The sequence below is a fragment of the Canis lupus genome, chromosome 4 (assembly GCF_011100685.1).
Source record: "Canis lupus familiaris isolate Mischka breed German Shepherd chromosome 4, alternate assembly UU_Cfam_GSD_1.0, whole genome shotgun sequence".
Classification (NCBI taxonomy): Eukaryota; Metazoa; Chordata; class Mammalia; order Carnivora; family Canidae; genus Canis; species Canis lupus.
Window position 1 is genome coordinate 35,816,427 of NC_049225.1, and position 17,487 is coordinate 35,833,913.

Genomic DNA, 17,487 nt, shown 5'->3' on the forward strand with positions numbered 1-17,487 from the left:
CCCCGGCCCTCCACGCAGTCCTGGGGCTGCACCCCGCGGCAGGACAGCAGGAGCCTTCAGAGGTCAGGACAGGTGGCGCAGAGGGACAGCCGAAGAGCATGAGAAAGCCGCAGAGGTGGGGGAGGCTGAGGCCCTCTGCCAAACAACCGGGGGTGCCCCACGCGGGCCTGGGCTCGGGGCCGTCAGCAGATGCCCACACGCTCTGGAAACACATCCGGGCTGCACAGGCCCGCGGCTGGCCCCCCCTGCAGACCTCTGCCTGGGGCCTGGGCCTGCAGTGCCCCAGTGTCCCCCAGGTCCTGGACTCGGCCCCTCACACACAGCGCCCAGCCAGGATGCAGGGTGGGGCCCCGAGCTCCCCGGCACTAGCCTGGGCCGGGGCAGGTGGCCGGGGGGTCAAGCATGTGTCTCAGCCTCAGCACCACCTCTAGAGTCTGCTCGGAGCTCTGACCGTCCCCTTCCTGTGCCCCCAGGACCCTTGGCTCACAGAGTCTGCAGGGCCTGCATAGGGGGTGTGCGTGGGGAGCTCTTGTGGGGTGCTCCAGGGCAGCTCCAGCCTGAGTGTGGGGACAGCTTGCTGACGAAGCGCTGAGGGCCCCGGGCGGCCTGCACCAGCCACTCCCCCAGGTCCTCGGTCGTGAGCCCTGCTGACTCCCCGGGTGTGTGCTCCTGCAGCGCGGCCCTCTGAACAGCCCAGGAGGGAGGCTGAGCCCCACCTGGGCACTCACACAGAAAATCGCAGTGATCTTGAGGTTGCCTTCATAGGTCTTGCCATTGTCCAGGCTGTAATCACTCTGGAGCACCCTAAGATATAGAAAGGTCAGGTGGTGAACTCACCTGGATAGGCATTACTCTTGTACGTGGCTAAAACTAGAGCCACAGTTCTCAGTATAATGAGTTTGATCCACAGGTATTGGGGCCACCAGGGAGCACACGGCCTGGTTCGGGGGGCTGAACCTATGCATTGCAAGGTCAACCTCTAGGTGAAGGCTGAGCAGGCATGAGGAGCGCTGATGGGGTCAGAGGTCTTCACTGTCATGGGCCAAGTGCCCAGGAAGGGCGGCTTGGTGTCCCCATCCTGCCTCTTCTCTATTTATAGAGTATGCTGTTTATCTTTGAAAGGCTGCCTGGAGCAAAGGTACAGCCCTGTGGCACCTTCTCCCAAATTCTATCCTCCTTAGGAATATCTGGGTCATAGGGAATCTCTGATCACCTCTGGGGAAACACCTTGGGCAGAAGCTGTGCCTGCCAGGGCCCTCCCACAAATAGACACATGCTGACCTCAGCACCCACGTTCTGTACATCTCAGGATGGTAAAAAGAAAATAAAAAATTGCTCATCTCTTTGCAACCTTGGGCACTTACTCTCCATCCTTCTGAAATTCGTGTCTTGGGCAAAATATATTGTTTTGACTTATACGGTAGGGTTTTTTTTCTAAAAGAGAATTAGGAGGGAACACTGTCAGGGGGTGCAGCCGTCCCCCTCCTCCCCTCCTGCCAGCTCCTGAGAGCAGAGCTCACTCTCCTGGCGCACACACCCGCTCTCTTCCTGCCTTCCCCGCCCCCCTGCACACCAGGCCCGGGGAAGTGCTCTGGTTGGAAGGGAAAGGACGGCCGGCCGAGGGCCGCTCCCAAGGACCTCGCCTGGAAAGGCCTGGAGGGAGAGGGACCGTGACATAAGCAAGAACAAAAGAATCACAGAGTGACAAGTGCTGCCACAGCAAGAAGCCCCGGGAGGCCCCGAGAGGGGAAGGGGAGGCCGACCCCACGAAGACGCTGACCTGCAATGACGTGCTGGCCGCAGGCAGCTCTGCCTTGACCAGAGGGCCCTGAACACCATGTACTGGGGTCCAACGGCCGCAGGGGGGGCTAACTGGGGGAGCTGGGCAGCACACACAGGGGCCCCAGCCCTGCCTCTGGGGAGGCCACATGCCCTGTGCGCTGAGGGCACATCTGCCTGCCACTCGTGGCTTCCTCAGGCCACCCGGCCAGCACGTGGGGTGCCCGTGGGGAGCGGCTCCCAGTCGCCTGCTCACATAGGCCACGTGGCTCAGGTCGCTCAATGCCACCTGGGCCCCGTGTCACAGGAGAGAAAAGATGGGCTGAGAGCAGGATCCCCATGTGGTGGAAGTCACCCCGGGAGGTGTGCCTGCGCCAGGATCCCGGGGCCCGGGCCTGGCAGCTGGCGCCCTCTCTCAACCCTGGGACCGTGCAGACCCTCCTGGGAAGCCCCGTGCACCTGGCCCCGAGGGAGCCCTGGGCCTGGGGTCCTTGCTGCTCAGTGCAGGAGGGGCGCGCAGCTCTGGGGCACGGGTGGCAGCCAGAGCCCCCTGGCAGGGGTGAAGCCCTGCTCCAGGAGGCTGTGGTGCTGCTGGGGGCTGATGACCGCCCAGCTTCGGGTCCAGGTGGCCAGGTTCCCAGCAGGGGGCCCTGGTACTGTGCACACGGCCCTATGCTCACCATGTCCACAGTGAGGGGACAGCAGGGCTCCGGAGGCCTGGCGGCTGGGGGAGGGCAGCCCGGGGGGAGGCAGCCCTGGGGGAGGGGGCATGTGTCACATGGAGGCACCAAGGGGACTGCTTACCATAGACACTGTTGTCTTTCAACTTATATCTGCAAAGAATTTCATCCTTCCTGCTTTGATAGGAACTGGGTATTCTGTACCGTACACTGTAGTCTTCTGAAAAGGCAACATTCAAGGGTACGTGTGATGCAGGGCTGAGGCTGCCTTCCCTCGGTCTGCAGGAATAGCAGGTCATGCCAAGCCCCATCCCCAGGGACTTCAAATGAAGAAGCAACCCTGTCAAATCAACATGAGTGACGCTGCGGGTCCCGATCCTCTCCTGCTGTCCCTGAGGGTCCACTGAGTGCTCAGGGCCCTGCGCTCTCAGGAGGCTCCGCATCTCCATCTCCGCTTTATCTCCTACCTGGGGGCATGCCAGCCCTGCGCTTCTCTGCCCAGTGCCCACGGACTTCCTGAGGGGTGCGGGCAGGGTGCTCCGTGGGGTCTCCCACAGGAATGAGAGAAGAACCAGGACCTCGGGGCTGCAGACAGCCCTGTCCCAGGCCTGAGCAGCTGTCCGGACCTGGTGCCTAGATGGCTTTCTGATGCCTAGGGTTTCCTCCTTTTCCTGTCTCCCTCTCTGCCTGGCAGGCTGGAGACCCCAGGGCAGGGAGGCAAGAAGCCCAGGACCCCGCAGAGGAATCCCCTGGGAACAGAGAAGTCCTGTCTCGGCCGCGGTTCTGGAAGTCTGCCGAGGATTACGCTTCCCCTGCCCCTCGCCCCCCAGGCCGCAAGGACCCTCACCCCCATACCCAGGGTTAGGAAAGTGCTTCCCCTCCACGTGGACACACAACATACTGGGGTCACCAGCAGCCCCCGGGGCTGAAGCCAACAGCAGGGAGGCCAGAGAGGGCCGCTTAGGGCCTGGCCCGGAGCCAGCAGGTGACAGAGGGGTTTCCAGGGAGCCCCGGGCAGTCAGCCCCCACCTCAGCCGCGGCTCCCAGCCGGCCCAGTACGTCCCCGTGGTTCACTCTGCCCTCACTCGGTGACTCCCAAGGCCGCACAGCAGCAAGGCCTTGCAGGGCTGCCCACCTCTGGGCTTTGTGCCGCCCGAGGACCAGGGCGGGGTTCCGAGTTGTCTGCCTTGCTGCCCGGACTTCAGGCCTTCTCCACCATTCCAAGCTCAGGGGTGAACGTTGCAGTCTGTGTATGTGTCCTAAGGACCCAGAGTAGCGGCTTCTGGGACCACGGGAACACCTGCCATCCCAGGGTCTGTGTTGCTTGGCTTCAGCCTAGGGGCTCCCTGGAGGCCAGCGCCCCCCCCCTTAGGCAGCCCCCTCCCCGCAGCCCATCACGCAGGGTCTGCTGTGACACAGCCATCCTGCGTCCTGCTCATGGTGCCAGCTGGCCCCCGACAGCCGCTGAAGGAACCGGCCGTGCGGGCCGGGCTGGATGTCCCTCAGGGACACGTCCTGTCCCCCACACAGAGCCCACACCGCGCCGCTGCTCTGAGCCCGACAGTGCCAGGCTGCGTGCTCACTGCTCACCCATCAGGCCCCTGCCCCGCGACACAGGCCCTGTCGGGCCACGGAGCACTTGGGCTTGTCCCCTGTGAACCCTCTGGCCCACCCAGCTAGGCCACCTGGGCACGGCTGCCGCCCTCAGCCCACAGAAGCCTCATTTACAAGCTGCATTCCGGCACGTTCTCTCCCTGCAAGGCCAACAGGCACACTCACCCCCCGTGTGCTTAGACGTGGGCAGAGGGGAAATTGGGCGGCAGCGTGCAGGGACGCCGGGCTCCAGGCAGGAAACAGGGCAGAGGCTTCCTGCCCAGCAAGCAGGCACGAGGGAGCAGACGTGGGCAGCTCCGTGCCAGCCTGAGGCGTGGACCACGGCGTGCAGCCCAAACCGCACCACCCACTAGCTGAGCATCTCCCGTGGGCCCACGTCCACTTCCCTTCATCTTCCAGGTCCCACGAGCTCGGCATCACTCGCCCAGTTACGGGGACGTAGCCGAGGCCAAGAGAGGGCAGGTGGCTTCCCCCACGCTCTGGGCAGGATCTCGGGGGCCCAGTGCAGCTCCCACCTGCGCCTCCCGTGCCCCTGTCCAGGTCTGAGCTGCTCCCCTGCAGCCTCTGCAGGGAGGAGCCCCCTCTGATCCCCGACAGGGTCCTCAGCTCCATAGCCGGGGAGTCCTGAGCCACAGTACCCTGAGGGAACCTGGCTACTGGCAGCCTCCTGGGGAAGGTGGGCCAGTGTGCTTGTGGCAGCTTGTGGCAGCATGTGACGGGGGAGGTGGGGGGTGGCCGCTGAGGGCAGGGCTGCCGACGGCCCTGGGACCCCCAGGGCCTGCGCCCCTCGGAGAGCTCGCACCCTGCCCGTTTGCTCGGGTGCCCCCTTCCTACGGTGTGTGCCCTGCAGCCCTGGGGGCCCTGCACAGTTGTCACCCCAGCTCTGCAGCCGCGCCATCTGTGCCCGGGAACTGCCACTCTCATGGGGTCCTGTTACTCTGGGAAGACTCGGTGCATGGAAGGAAGGCAGGGTGAGGTTCCAGATTTTGAGCAGAAGGGACGCGGCGGTCAAGGGATTCCCTCTGCGTGGGGGTTGCTCCTGCCCCCGCAGCCTCCCCAGTCCTCCACCAGGAATGGGCCCAGGAAGACAGCGAAGCCCAGGACAGACCCTCGCGGCCTGTGGGAGCCGGATCTCCCTGGGGCTGCTGCACTGCTCGGTGGCTCGAGGGCCCGTGGCCCTGGCAGGGAGGCTGACCCCCCAGGATGAGAGCTTTCTCTTGGGGCAGGCAGGCACCCGGGGAGAGGAGCTGCAGAGGCGCGCAGCTCCCCGAGGAGGCCGCAGGCAGCCGAGCAGTTGGGACAGCAACCCGCCCACCAGGCCCCCGACGAGGGCCCCGAGGGGAGTGACTGCCCTGGGTGGACCTGGGGGCTGCTCGGCCCTGTCCTCAGAGCCTGAGCCGCAGGGTGTTCGCCGCCTGCCGTAGCCACAGGTGGGAGACAGTCGGGACACCGAGCAGGGACGCGGATGAAGGACGTGAGCTCCATCTGCATGACGGAATGTGTGCGACAGCCACAGGAGGGTGCGTCCCGCACGATCCCATTCATGGACGGACAGCCCTGAGATGCAGGCTGGGACAGCTGCGTGCATGTCTGTCATCACTGCCTCTGGGAGGATCTCTGGGCCGCAGCAGGGCTGCGCCTTGGGGAGCCTCCTCACGGGGCAGTGGGGGGACAGCAGCTGAGCACACTGTCCCCGACCCCACAGCGGGGCCTGCGTCCCCCCTCCAGGTTCCTCCTGCCCTCACAGCCTGCACCCGCTCCACCCCGAGGGTCCCCCGCTGCCCTCGGGACCTGCCCACTGGATCTCAGAGGAGAGCCTCCTCTGCCCCGTGTCCTCCTAGGTGCTGCCCTGGATGGGCCCTGCTGCTGGGCTGCTTGACACCCTTGCTCGGGGCCAGTCCCCTGCAGGACAAGGAGGGACTGGGTGCCAGCGACTTCGGCCTCAGGGAGGGAGAAAGCCCAAGCGCACCCCGCACACACCCAGGGGGAGGACTCTCCCAGCCACTGAATCCAATGCATCAACCAAACACAGTGCTCATCCCACAGGAGCCCGTTAAGGACATGGTTTTACACAGCGAACTAGCCTATGGAGGGACAATCGGGACTTCTGCCTTCAGGTGGCAGGAGGAAAACATGTTGAATGATGCTTTAGTGTCGATTTTTTGGAAGCCACTGTAACAGTCTGTGTTTTCATGGGGGTTGGAGTCACACACGTGGGCTCTACTTTGACAGAACTCATGAAATGATACACTTACTTTTGTCATATTTTGGAAAAGTAACTCTTAATATACATTGGTCCCTAGTTCAAATACACGGATGAAGGGTGTGGTGAAGTGCACTGATACCTGTAATCTACTTTGAAACGAAACAAAATTAAGGATGGACTGATGGAGAGAGGTGGAATGAGAGAGAGAGCTAGTGCCCTGGACACATCAATGACAAAAAACCTGGTCAGATAGTAAATATTAGCTGCACAATCCAGGTAGTGGGTCAGGGGTGTCCGCTGTATACTTGCTTCTCCTTTGCTGTAGGTTTGGAAATTTCCTTCACAAAAGGCTTGGAAAAAATATCAAGAACTGAAGAATAAAAATACATGGCGAGTCCCCAGGTGGGCACACAAGCACATGCACACGCACCACATCATTCTGTCTCTGACACTGACTCTAACTCTTACCTTTTAAACACACGAAGTAAGTCATCTCACTTGTAACTTTTGTACAGGAATTTCCCACGAGCTGGAGAAGAGAAGGGTGGCAGGTCAGAGACAGGGAAGGGGGTGGAGTGAAAGGAGCCGCCCTCCCCCACTTCTCATACTGAGCCTGCGCTCACCGAGTTAAGCATGCGGTTCAGAGACTGGAACCGCTCTGCCTTGTACACTTGAGATGGCGTCTGAACAATATTCCTCAGCTACAAAGGAGACGAGCTGAGGTGGGCCACAGCCAGAGGGTAAGTAAGAAATCCACATCCCAACAGTTTCTCGTCTCATGCGGTGTTAGATTCCGAGGGCCAGCACCCGCCATCAGCCAGCACCCACCCTTAGGGAAGTTGGAAATCCCTTCCACCTGCACCTCTGCTGTGTAGGCCTTACAAGCGTGTTATTCATTTCCGGAGTGGCTATCTGTAGCCAATAGGGGCGGGTTAGCATCATTGGGCAACCCTGGGAATAATGCCGTTGAGAGCTTTTCTCATCTAGGCTCACAGGGGGCACCTGGTTACCTGCTCCAAATTACCTCCTCTTTCTTATAGTCCTTGTAAGCCACAAAATACACTGTGCTCTTCATCCTCACAGCCTTGTTGACCTGAGAGAAATAAGGCTTTCAGCATTAAATATCCGAGTACATGCAGTGAAATGCTAGTAATTATGGGCTGGACTCACTTCAAAATTAATCATTGGTAGTGACGTGGATGGTATCGGAGCCGTGGTCACAGTAATATCAGGTTGGAAGTACTTGGGCCTGCAGAGGCAGCAGGGGGCATCCTGGTCAGCGAGGCCCCTGGGGCGACCCCACAGGCTGCCCCGCCCCCCCAGTCCTGCAGCCCAGAGGCCGCCCCAGGGGCCCGCCAGCAGGACGCCCGGAGGGACAGGAGGCTGCAGCTAGGACCTGCGTGACCCGGGGCAACACTCAGCCCTTCCCTGGCCCTGCCTCCTGAACCGGCGCCGTGACCAGACGTGCAACCGTGGCCCGCACGGTGACCCCAGCCACGTCCCTGGACAGGCGTCAGCCTCTCAGGTGAGCAAAGGGACGGACAGCCAGACTCGACTGTACCAGATGCCCGCAGCGCAGTGGGAAGCCTGGCCCTGGCTCCGGCTCCAGCTTGGGGCAGCACCTGAGGGAAGTCCTGCCGGGTCTGCAGGCCCAGGGGTCCACTCCTGGGCTGCGGGATCCCCGCCAGCTCAGCACCTTTCCCCACCAGGCCCTCCTTTCCTGGCAAGGGCTGCCACCCCACAGTCCAGATGAACACAGTTCTGGGCGGAGCGCGGCCTCGTCCAGTGTTGGAGACACAGTCATGGGACAACGAGTGCCAAGGGGAAGGGACTGAAGGGAAAAGGGACCAGGGCCAGAGATGTGATCACATAGTGTGGGCAGCAAGAGGGAAACCCAGCACTTTTTTTCAAAAACTGGAGTTTTGTCTGCTCCAGGTCCCCCGGTTCCTCCTTTCTTGGCGAGGAAGCCAAGGGTAGGTCACGCACCTCATGGTTACCAAGAACTGAGGAGGTATGTGCCCGGTCCCAGGGCGTTCTGAGGGGGGGTTTCCATCCTTGCTGCACAGAGGAGAAAGCCGGGGCCCAGAGAGGACAGCACCCTGCTCCGTGGCTCAGTGCTGGGAAGGGGCCCATGAGGGCCGCCTCAGACCTCGCTGGCCCGGGCTTGGCTCTGTCCCCACACCTGCCCACAGTGAAGTCACCGGGCAGCTCACCTCCAGAGTTTGCCTCTTCGATCTGCTCGTTTACCTGCAAGGAAACAAAGCAGCGTTGGGGGAGGCCAGTGAGAGGACCCAGGAATGCTGTAAGGATGCCACGAAGCACAGGCCCTCAGACCCCGGGACCTGGTACCTTTATGAATCCTTCCTGCAGGTGTGTGGCTCCCGTAGGCACTACGTTCTGGAGCTCAGCAAGACCATCGCGGATTTTATTTCTGAAAAGATCAGAAAAGGGCTTGAGGTACAATTTTGGGTGATATTAAAAGCAGCCCCAAGCTGTCCTGGAGCCACTGGGGCCCCATGGAAGGGGCTCCAGACTCCTTGTCCCCAGTGATCCCTCTTCCTCTTTAATACCCATCTCATCCCTGGGGCCACTCCATCTCTGCCCTGTTGTCACCCTCCTGTCAGCAGCCCTGGGGGCTTCCTAGCCCCTGTGCTGTCTGGCTTCTCTGGCATCCAGAACCAAGCCCTCTTCCCAGCCTACTCTCTCTCTCAGCAGAAAGGGCTGAGACAGCACCAAGCAAAGACCCAGCTCTGGTCCCACGTTCTGCAGACCCTCCCGAGTCACACTTGTATCAGGTAACACTGTCCCCGCCCCGGATGCTCTCCTGCATGCCAGGGCCCATCTGGGACGTCTGCCACAGGCCTCCTGAACAACTAGGCAGTGGGGCACATCTGGGAAGGCCCAATCCCAGGCTGAGCCTCACTCGAGTCAAGATTCCTGTGGGTTTCTCAGGAGCTGGCAGCTTTCAGGGCTCTGATCTGACCATGAGCTGTCTTCCCAGCTGTACATCTTGCCCCATCCCCAATTTCACATGCTTTCCACTCTCCTGGGCACCACTGCCACTCCTGAGTCCTCACTTGTGGAGGAGGTCATTATGTTCACTCTCCAGAGAGGACTGGGAGGCCCTTCCTGAGCCCCCCCCCCCACAGCTTCTCACATCTGGGCCCCGAGCCCCCCTCCTTGGAGAAGGCAGAGGTCTCCCCCTCCCCAAGAAGCAGTTCCTCCCCCAGAGCCCCCTGCCCGGCAGCCTTGCAGCTCTCTGCCACCTGCCAGCCTCCCTCCCAGCGGACTTGTTTCCTGCCACTGCAGACTCACTCAGGTGTCTCTGGCCTGGACACAAATCACACTCAGGCACAGATGCACACCTCCACTAGAGCCTGGCACCCAGCCCCTACCCCCTGTGTCCTGGAGTCCGACTGTGTGCTGTCTCCATGCACTGACATCGCTACTGCTGTTGCTCCTGGCTTCTCTCCATGGTGCTGAAAGGGGTGCTGCGCCGCAAGGATGGCCACATCCAGCCCTAAGGGTGCTCAACCTCATTTAGGACTTCACCCTCTGATTTGGGGTCTAGTAATGTGTGCTCTTGAAAATCTAACCTCTTTGGTACTCAGAGACTCCATACCTTCTCACCTGCAGGCTTTTGGGCAAACTGTTGTGTCCACCATGGACCCTGTGGATGTGGGTATATCATGCCTTTCTCCAGCACCCTATCCCACCTTGGTGTTCAGGACCCAGTCATGGGCTCCCCTGTCTCAGACCCACCAAGGAAGGAAGCAAGATCCCTTTCACCTAGACCATTAACACTTCAAAGCTATTCATCCCTTCCTCCTTGGTTATGATTCTATGTCCCTGTTATCCCCCACTGTCCCAGGGCAGAAAATAAATCAGGAGAGCAGGTGCCCAACATGGATTGGTGTTCATAAGGAATCATGTGTGCCCTACACTTTCCAGGGAGTCCTCACAGCCAGTCTGTTCTATGAACAAGGAAGTGTGCAGATAGAAGGGACTCGGGATAGATGCAGGAGAAGCCTTACAGGAGTGGAGATTGTCTGGCTGTGCAGGGTTGGCCTTGTTAGTGCAGCCACGGGGCAGAGAGGTCTGGTGAACTGGAGCTGGGGGTCAGGGTGCACAATGAGGGGAGTCCAGACCTGCCTAGCCTGCACTCCAGTGGGCTTCCCAGGGAACCTCTTAGTTTCCTGGCTTTCCCCAAGGCCTGGCCCTCCAGGATCAAATAAGAACTTACTTGTCTGAGGTGAGTTTCATGAGCGTGTGGCCCTCTGTGGAGTAGGTGATGAAGGACACCCTCAGTTTTGGGCTGGGGAGGAAGCATTTGCTTGTGAGAAGCCATTGAAACAGGCTCCAAATGAAACCAAAGAAGTTCAATAAAAACGGGTTCAATGCAACCAGGCAGGGCATCTATGCCCATTTCCATGCATCCCTCCACAGTTCTTCTCCTCTGTGGCCCATTCTCCAAATCCTAGAAGTTCTCATAAATTTGGTGCGAGATTCAGATGCCTGTTAGTTGTGCGGCCTTCAAGGCAGAGCACCAGAATAGCATCCTGTTCCATCTTTATACTCACAACACCCAAAAGTCACACAACAGACACAAAAACATACATAGGCATACAGATAAGGCTCATGCGTGCTACATGCACAAGGAGGTAGACTCGTTTAGTACTTCATCCTCTGATTTACTGTTTAGTGCTACTTGTTTAGTACTACACTCCTGCATGAGGGTCTTACAAGTGGCCTCTTTTGTACTGTAAAATTCTTTGGACTTTCATCCTTTTCCCTGCTCTGTACCTTTCTTACCTTTCTCTCATCTCCAAGAGATTATTCTTGTTTGACAGCCATTCATGTACATCCCTCCTTTTCTTGCTCTTGGCCCCTGTCTTTTGGTCTCATTACCTCTTAGATAAAATACTACTGTAGGCCTCTAGCTCAGCTCCCTACTGCTCTAGCCTTTTGTTCCAAGACATTTTACTACTATTATCAGATATTTTTCCTTGGAGCACCATCTTGATCAAGTCTGTTCCCTGCTCAAGATCATCTGTAGCTCCTTTTTGCTCACAGCAGGAAATCTGAGCCTTGTGGCCAGGTACTATGGGACAACATGGCCTTTGCCCCAAGCTGAACTGTCCAGTCTCATCTCCCAGCAATTCCCTGGGTTAATCCTACTCTTCAGCCAAACAGACCACTTGCTCCATAAGAAGTCTCCCTGATGGTTCCTATTACCCTGCCTTTCCATCTGTCAAAGCTTAGTTAATTTGCCACATCTTCCTGGCAGCCTTGAATTAAAATTCTTCCTTTTTTTTTCTTTTTTTAAGCTTGTCATACAAATCCTTTGCTTTTCTTACTGGTTTTCCTGTTTCCTAATCCGTGAAGTCCTCAAGGGCAGACCATATCCCCAGCATTATGGCCTGACTCTCAGGCAGGAGCCAAAGTTGCCATGACCCAATGGAAGACTGTGATCTGATCTTCTTTCCTGCTTTAAGACACTGCCCTGGGATCTGTGCTCCTGACCCGAGGGATGCCCATGCCCACCGAGCCAAAGAGCTGTGTACTCTGCCTGGCAGAGGGAAACACAAGCCTACTTTGGGTACTTCTTCACCATTTTCTCCACAAAGGTGTAAATGTCCTTCCAGGAGTCTTTTGCAGTTTCTGACCTGAAAACCAAAATGACCATTGATCAGAAGGATTATGTGGCTCCATCAGGGGGGCAGTATTTCTGCCTCCCTACCTCCCACAGTCCCTTTAGCAAGCTCATCCCCAGCCCACATAGCTGATGTCTGCCACACACTCTCAGCAACCTTGCTGGGTCACCTTGGCAGTGACTATCATCAGTGTAAGCAGTGGGGAGGATGACCACACAGACCATGCTTGAGGATGAGGGACTTCTGGTGAGACTCGGATGGTTGGTCATGTTAGCTGGGGCTTCTAGGCAGGGAAGGAAGGAGGATGGAAAAGTCCCCAGTGATTCTGATACATTATTCTCTTGGCCCCTCACTTACCAACACATTAGTGGGAACCCTGTCCTCAGCCACAGAGATGTGTTACTCAGACTATTTTATTTTCTTCTTTCCCATCAGCCTGCAAAGCTGAGCCACTCTGGATACAGAAAACCTTTTCGAGCCCCACTACCACGGGAGGGGCTGGAACAGGCCCAGGATAGTCCTGTTCTGGTGTCATCGTGCTTCAACCAGCAAGGAAAGTCACAGCTCCCTTCTGTCCCTACTTTCAGCTTCTCATTCCTATTGGCTTCCACTTTAGTTCCTTTATGCACAGAATCATTCTTCAAAACTTGGGTGAGGTGGTCAATCTCTGTGTTTTTTCTTTCTTTTTGAAAAAAATTTTGTGGTGGATTTATGTTTGTTTCATCTCCTGGTATTCAAGGAAATCTCTGTCTAAATATTAGCAGAAGTTAAGCAGAATGGAAGACAATCCAGTGATCACACCCAACAAGGAATATTTTTTATAAAAGTAGTTTGGAAAAGTCTCAAAACAAATGGATTGCTATACACTTATATAGTAACAAACAAAACCAAAAATGCCTTCAAACAAATGTGGACTTCTGATTTATAGAGTTACATAATAATTCACAACCCAATTATCTACGACAACAACAACAAAATCACAAAACATACAAAGAAATAGGAAAACACTGCTCATTTAAAGGAACTATATAAATTTACAGAAACCATCCCTGAAGAACCCAGGCAACACACTTATTAGAAAAAGACAAAACAATTATTTTAAATATGTGCAGGGGCAAAAATCCAATAAAGTAGGTAAAAAGCCTGAAGAGACATTTTTCTGAAAAAGATATTCAAATGGTCAAGAGTAACGTGACAAGGTGCTCAATCAACATCACTAATCAGGGAAGTTTAAAACAAAATCACAGTGTGATATCACCTTAAATCTATTAAAATAGCTATCATTAGAAAGACCAGAGATAACAAGCACTGGTGATGATGTTGAGAAAATCTCCCTGATAAAGAGAAGCAAATTGGGATAATGTAATCAGGATGAGTTAACCCTCTGGTATCATTCAGACAGCAATCCAATTCTTTGTACAATTAAAAAAGCTGTTATGTTATAAATTGAGTCTTTATGAGAACAGAAATCTGCTCTACAAGTGATTCAAAGCCCACTTATCTTTTTTCCCCCAAAGAATCTCAAGAGAGTAGAGAACTGAGCACTATTGATTCCAGGGCAGAGCTCGAACACTTGTTATCACTGTGTCTTGACATTAGAGTTACAGAATATACCACACTCAGTACTGCATGGATATGCCCTTAAGTATCATCAAAGTTTTCATTGGAATACCATATTTGAGATTACACATAAAATCACTATTCTTGCTTCACTTATGCAAATAATCAAACCAGTTTAATGAGACTAGGGTGATTTTGCAAACAACTTAGTCTTACTGTGATTATTTTTGCTAGAAATTGGGGCAATTGTAGAAAGAAAAATTCAAACTCAGTAGAGAATAATAACACATTCTCATGGATATCAGAATCTAGACCTTTTTATTGTTTTTGAGGTGGTGTTATCTACTTACTTGTAAAATGGATCCTAATTTCTTCCATTTTCCTCCAATATCTGTCTACAACTTTCCAAACTAATGTTTTTTATTTTCTTTCACCCTTTTGTTTTGAAATTACAAAGATCAAAAACTGTCCTTTTCTAAAGCCCCGTAAACTGAGCTGAATAACTTGATATAAACCTCACAGAAATCAACACAATGGCTCAAACACAAATAAGTCACTCAGAATAATCACTTAAACGCCCCATGACATCACCAGAGACATTCAAATTATACAAGATGCTTTGAGCCCACATCTAGAAGCCTAATGTCTGGAAATCTTCTCAACTGGCTGCTCTCTGGACCCAGAACCATAAGCCAGAACCATGGCTCCAACCATAAGCCATTTTCTTTTGTTTCCATAGAAATGCCTCTTCTTAAATACCCGACTACTCGCACAGTATAAGTCTAACTTTGAGTGTCCATCTGCAAAACTATCACTGAGAATGAGACATCATTGTTTAACAGAACTGACCTATTCTCATTACTAAGAGATCAGTTGAATGAATTGTAACGAACTACCAACTCAACTTCTAGACTGACTCTTTTGGAGAAATTTCAAAAATGATGAAGAACATACTTCAGTCTCTTGCTATTATCCTCCTGATAGCATGGTAGTCTCCCTGGTGTGCTGTATTCTCTCAAGGGTCTTAAATATATGTCCACAAACATTATCAGTATATCAGATGGTCTCACTGCACTTAGAGAAACAGGAAAAAAGATGAATAGATGAACAGCAAAAATGATTCTTTTAATGTGTCTGACTTCATTACCTATGAGTTTCACAACAAGAGACGAACAGCTTAACCCTAATGGTAACCAAGAGCAGCACTAATACCCAATTTTAGGTTAGTCTGTCTTGTGTGAGAGGATGACCAAGAAGGGGGAATTATTAAATATTTACACAAAGAGCCATTGGACTGAGGAGGCTCTAATGCTTTGAAAGCCTGCATATGCACCAATTACAAATAGGCAATTAAGCTTTCCCAATTAAGATAACTGCTTAAACTATAATCATTCAAATAAGTTCTTTGATTTGTTTCCACGTCTTCTCTATATACACCTTGACACTGGATCCTGTCAGTGGAGTATTCCTAACAACTGAGGTTTCTGTGTTTCCTAATTCAAATTCATGTGTGCTCAAATTCTTAAAAATTATAAAGTGCTTCAGTTTATTTTTTAACACCAGGGAAAGCAGCTGTGAGCTCCTCTCCCATCCCCAATGCGCCCACAGTGACAATGTTCAGAGTTCCAATGTCCTTAGAATGAATGAATCTTGAAGCTCTGCTTCTCTCCTCCTCAGGCCCTCTTTCCACATCCATACCACACATGTGGGAGCTGCCTTGGGGTCTCTCTGCCTCCAAGACCACCACAGGGATTCTCAGGGACCCACCCAGCCTTAGGAGTCTTTGGAATGGGCTTTGGAGGAAGACATTCCAGGGTTTCAATTCCTGCTCCATGTCTTCCCGTCTGATGGCTTTAGGGGTCATTCCTGGCCCTGAGTGGCCTCCCTCCCTCATCTGTGATAGAAGTCATAACATTTACCTACAGTGGAGAGGAAGACTCAGTGATGAAGCTGCTTTCCCCTCTTACCTTTGTCCCCAGTTTAGAACCACACTTGAGCTCCCCCATCCAATTTGTCTGGATTCTTCAAGATAGATCTAGAGCTGGCCACTCAGCACCTCCACCCTTACCCCACTGGTCCACAACACCATCATCTCCCTGGATCGCTGCACCAGCCCCAGCTCTGCTCTCCCTGAAGGGTCTGCCCTTGGGCCCTTCAACTGTAATTCTTGTAAAATAAGATCCAACTACTTAGCCACCCCTGCTCAGTAACACCCACTGTACAATCTCACCGTCAGCCTATCAGCCCAGCCTTCTCTGAACACCTCTTAAAATGGAACCCTTCTTGTCCCTGCCACTTCATACTCTCCTTAGGAGAGAGGAGAGAGTAATCTCCCATTGTCTAATGTTTTGCAGAAAACTAGCTTGATTGATATTGAGCAAATCACTAGCCTCAGTTTCATTACCCTATAATAGGGAAATAAATTCTACTTTCCCAAGCTTTGAGAGGCTTAAGTATTCAATACATTGCTGTTATGTAGAAAGTGCTCAATATTATTTCATGTGCCCAACCTGTGCCCAGAGCCCTTTCCAGCTGGGTTGTGCCCACACTGGGCCTAACAGCAGATACAATGTGTGTGGCCGGGGCATTATAGCAGGATGGAGGCAGAGGGAGCCTTGGATTCACTGCCATTCTCTGCAAAGACTCAGAGTCTGTCAGCTTCCCATATTGTCTTTTACCCCCAACCCTAAAGCCTAAGAAAGAAATCAACGTCTCCTCTACATCGATGAGGCAAGACCTGCCTGGAACAACTCCGATGTCCCTCCACAGGACAGTGAAGAAGGACTTATTCCAGTGGCAGGGGGGCTCCCAGCTCTGTCGGCTACTGCTGGAAGCTGGTGGCTGCGCACGCATCTCCCTAGTCATCAGCCTCCATGGAGCATAAGAGAAATCCGAGGCATTGTAGCCTGGGGGGCTACAAGCGGGGCACCCGGGAAGCCTGAGTCCTGTCACCCCCATCCCCCTGGGGCTACTCCAACCTACCTCCACACCCCATCCCCTTCCCAGGAGATTGCAAATGCAAAGGTCTTCCCTACTCTACATTCTGGGGCGGTTTTGAGGATGAGGGAAGTGTAGTGGAAGGGCTCTGGAAGCCAAATACACTTCAGTCACACCCACAGTCACACCACGGATAGTACTGACCCCGTAAAGTTCATTCCCAACCCAACAGACAAGTGGGAAATGGCACCAGGACAACATCCCCGATCTTTCCAAGCATGGCAAGTCCACCCCCTCCCTTCTTTGAGGGGCACAAGGTGCCTAGCGCACAGCCCGGCTCCCCAGGATGACACCCGTCAGACCCAGCTGTCCCAAAGCACACACAAGCTGAGACACAGTGTCCAGGTGGTTGAGGAAAGAAGCAAAAGCCTTGGAGGGAAAGCCAAGGACTTTCTAAGCAGTGACGCTCTGAGCCCCCCGAGGCGACAGGGCATCTCCCTGGCACCCAGCACAAAGAGAGTCCGCTCCAGGGAAAAGCACCACAGCAGAGGACTACACAGACACAAACCCAGCAGCAGGTTTCTAATAACCGCCCAGAAGGAGCTCCTGGCCATCACCTGCCCCTCTCCCTGCTTAAGGGGTGTGCAGAGGGTCTTATCTTGGGTTTGATCAAGACTGTCCCCACCTCCCCTTTTCCAGAGGCTGGGGTCTCCTTGAGTCCCTTCATGTAAGCAGTGACCCTGGGGTCAGAAGTGCCCTGAGGGGCACCCCAGAGTCAGGGTGGGAGGGCTGCTCACGTGTCCAGGATGAAGTAGAGATCAAAGGCACCCTCGCAGGTTTTCAGCTTCTCTGTCTTGCTCCTATAGTGCCTGGTGCCCTGGTGGAAGTTTCTCCAGGCTGGGAGGCGGTGTAGGAAGCTCCCTGGGCTCAGCAGTGGAGGTGGCAGCAGCAGGAGCAGCAGCAGAGGGAGTGCAGGGGCTGGTACCCAGAGACTGCTGCTTCCCACTTTCTCAGCTACCCCTGAGGCCCTACTCTCTCCTGGTGAAGGGATGGGATT

At 54.6% G+C, this 17,487-nt stretch overlaps 1 protein-coding gene across 20 annotated transcripts in view; it reads right to left on the reverse strand.

The window, feature by feature from the left end:
• LOC102154920 (anthrax toxin receptor-like) overlaps positions 1–17,487 on the reverse strand; it is a 32,844-nt gene that overhangs the window by 10,720 nt on the left and 4,637 nt on the right. For 5 of the 20 annotated variants that reach the window (XM_038534576.1, XM_038534572.1, XM_038534580.1 and 2 more), the window contains exons 1-10: positions 17,228–17,366; positions 8,629–8,710; positions 8,493–8,526; positions 7,450–7,528; positions 7,304–7,372; positions 6,903–6,980; positions 6,748–6,808; positions 2,584–2,799; positions 1,365–1,434; positions 717–804 (exon numbers count right to left, since the gene is read on the reverse strand). In XM_038534576.1, the coding sequence (XP_038390504.1) occupies positions 717–804; positions 1,365–1,434; positions 2,584–2,799; positions 6,748–6,808; positions 6,903–6,980; positions 7,304–7,372; positions 7,450–7,464 (597 nt within the window). In that variant the 5' untranslated portion in view covers positions 7,465–7,528; positions 8,493–8,526; positions 8,629–8,710; positions 17,228–17,366. The other 15 variants (XM_038534577.1, XM_038534578.1, XM_038534579.1 and 12 more) reach the window with 15 other exon arrangements.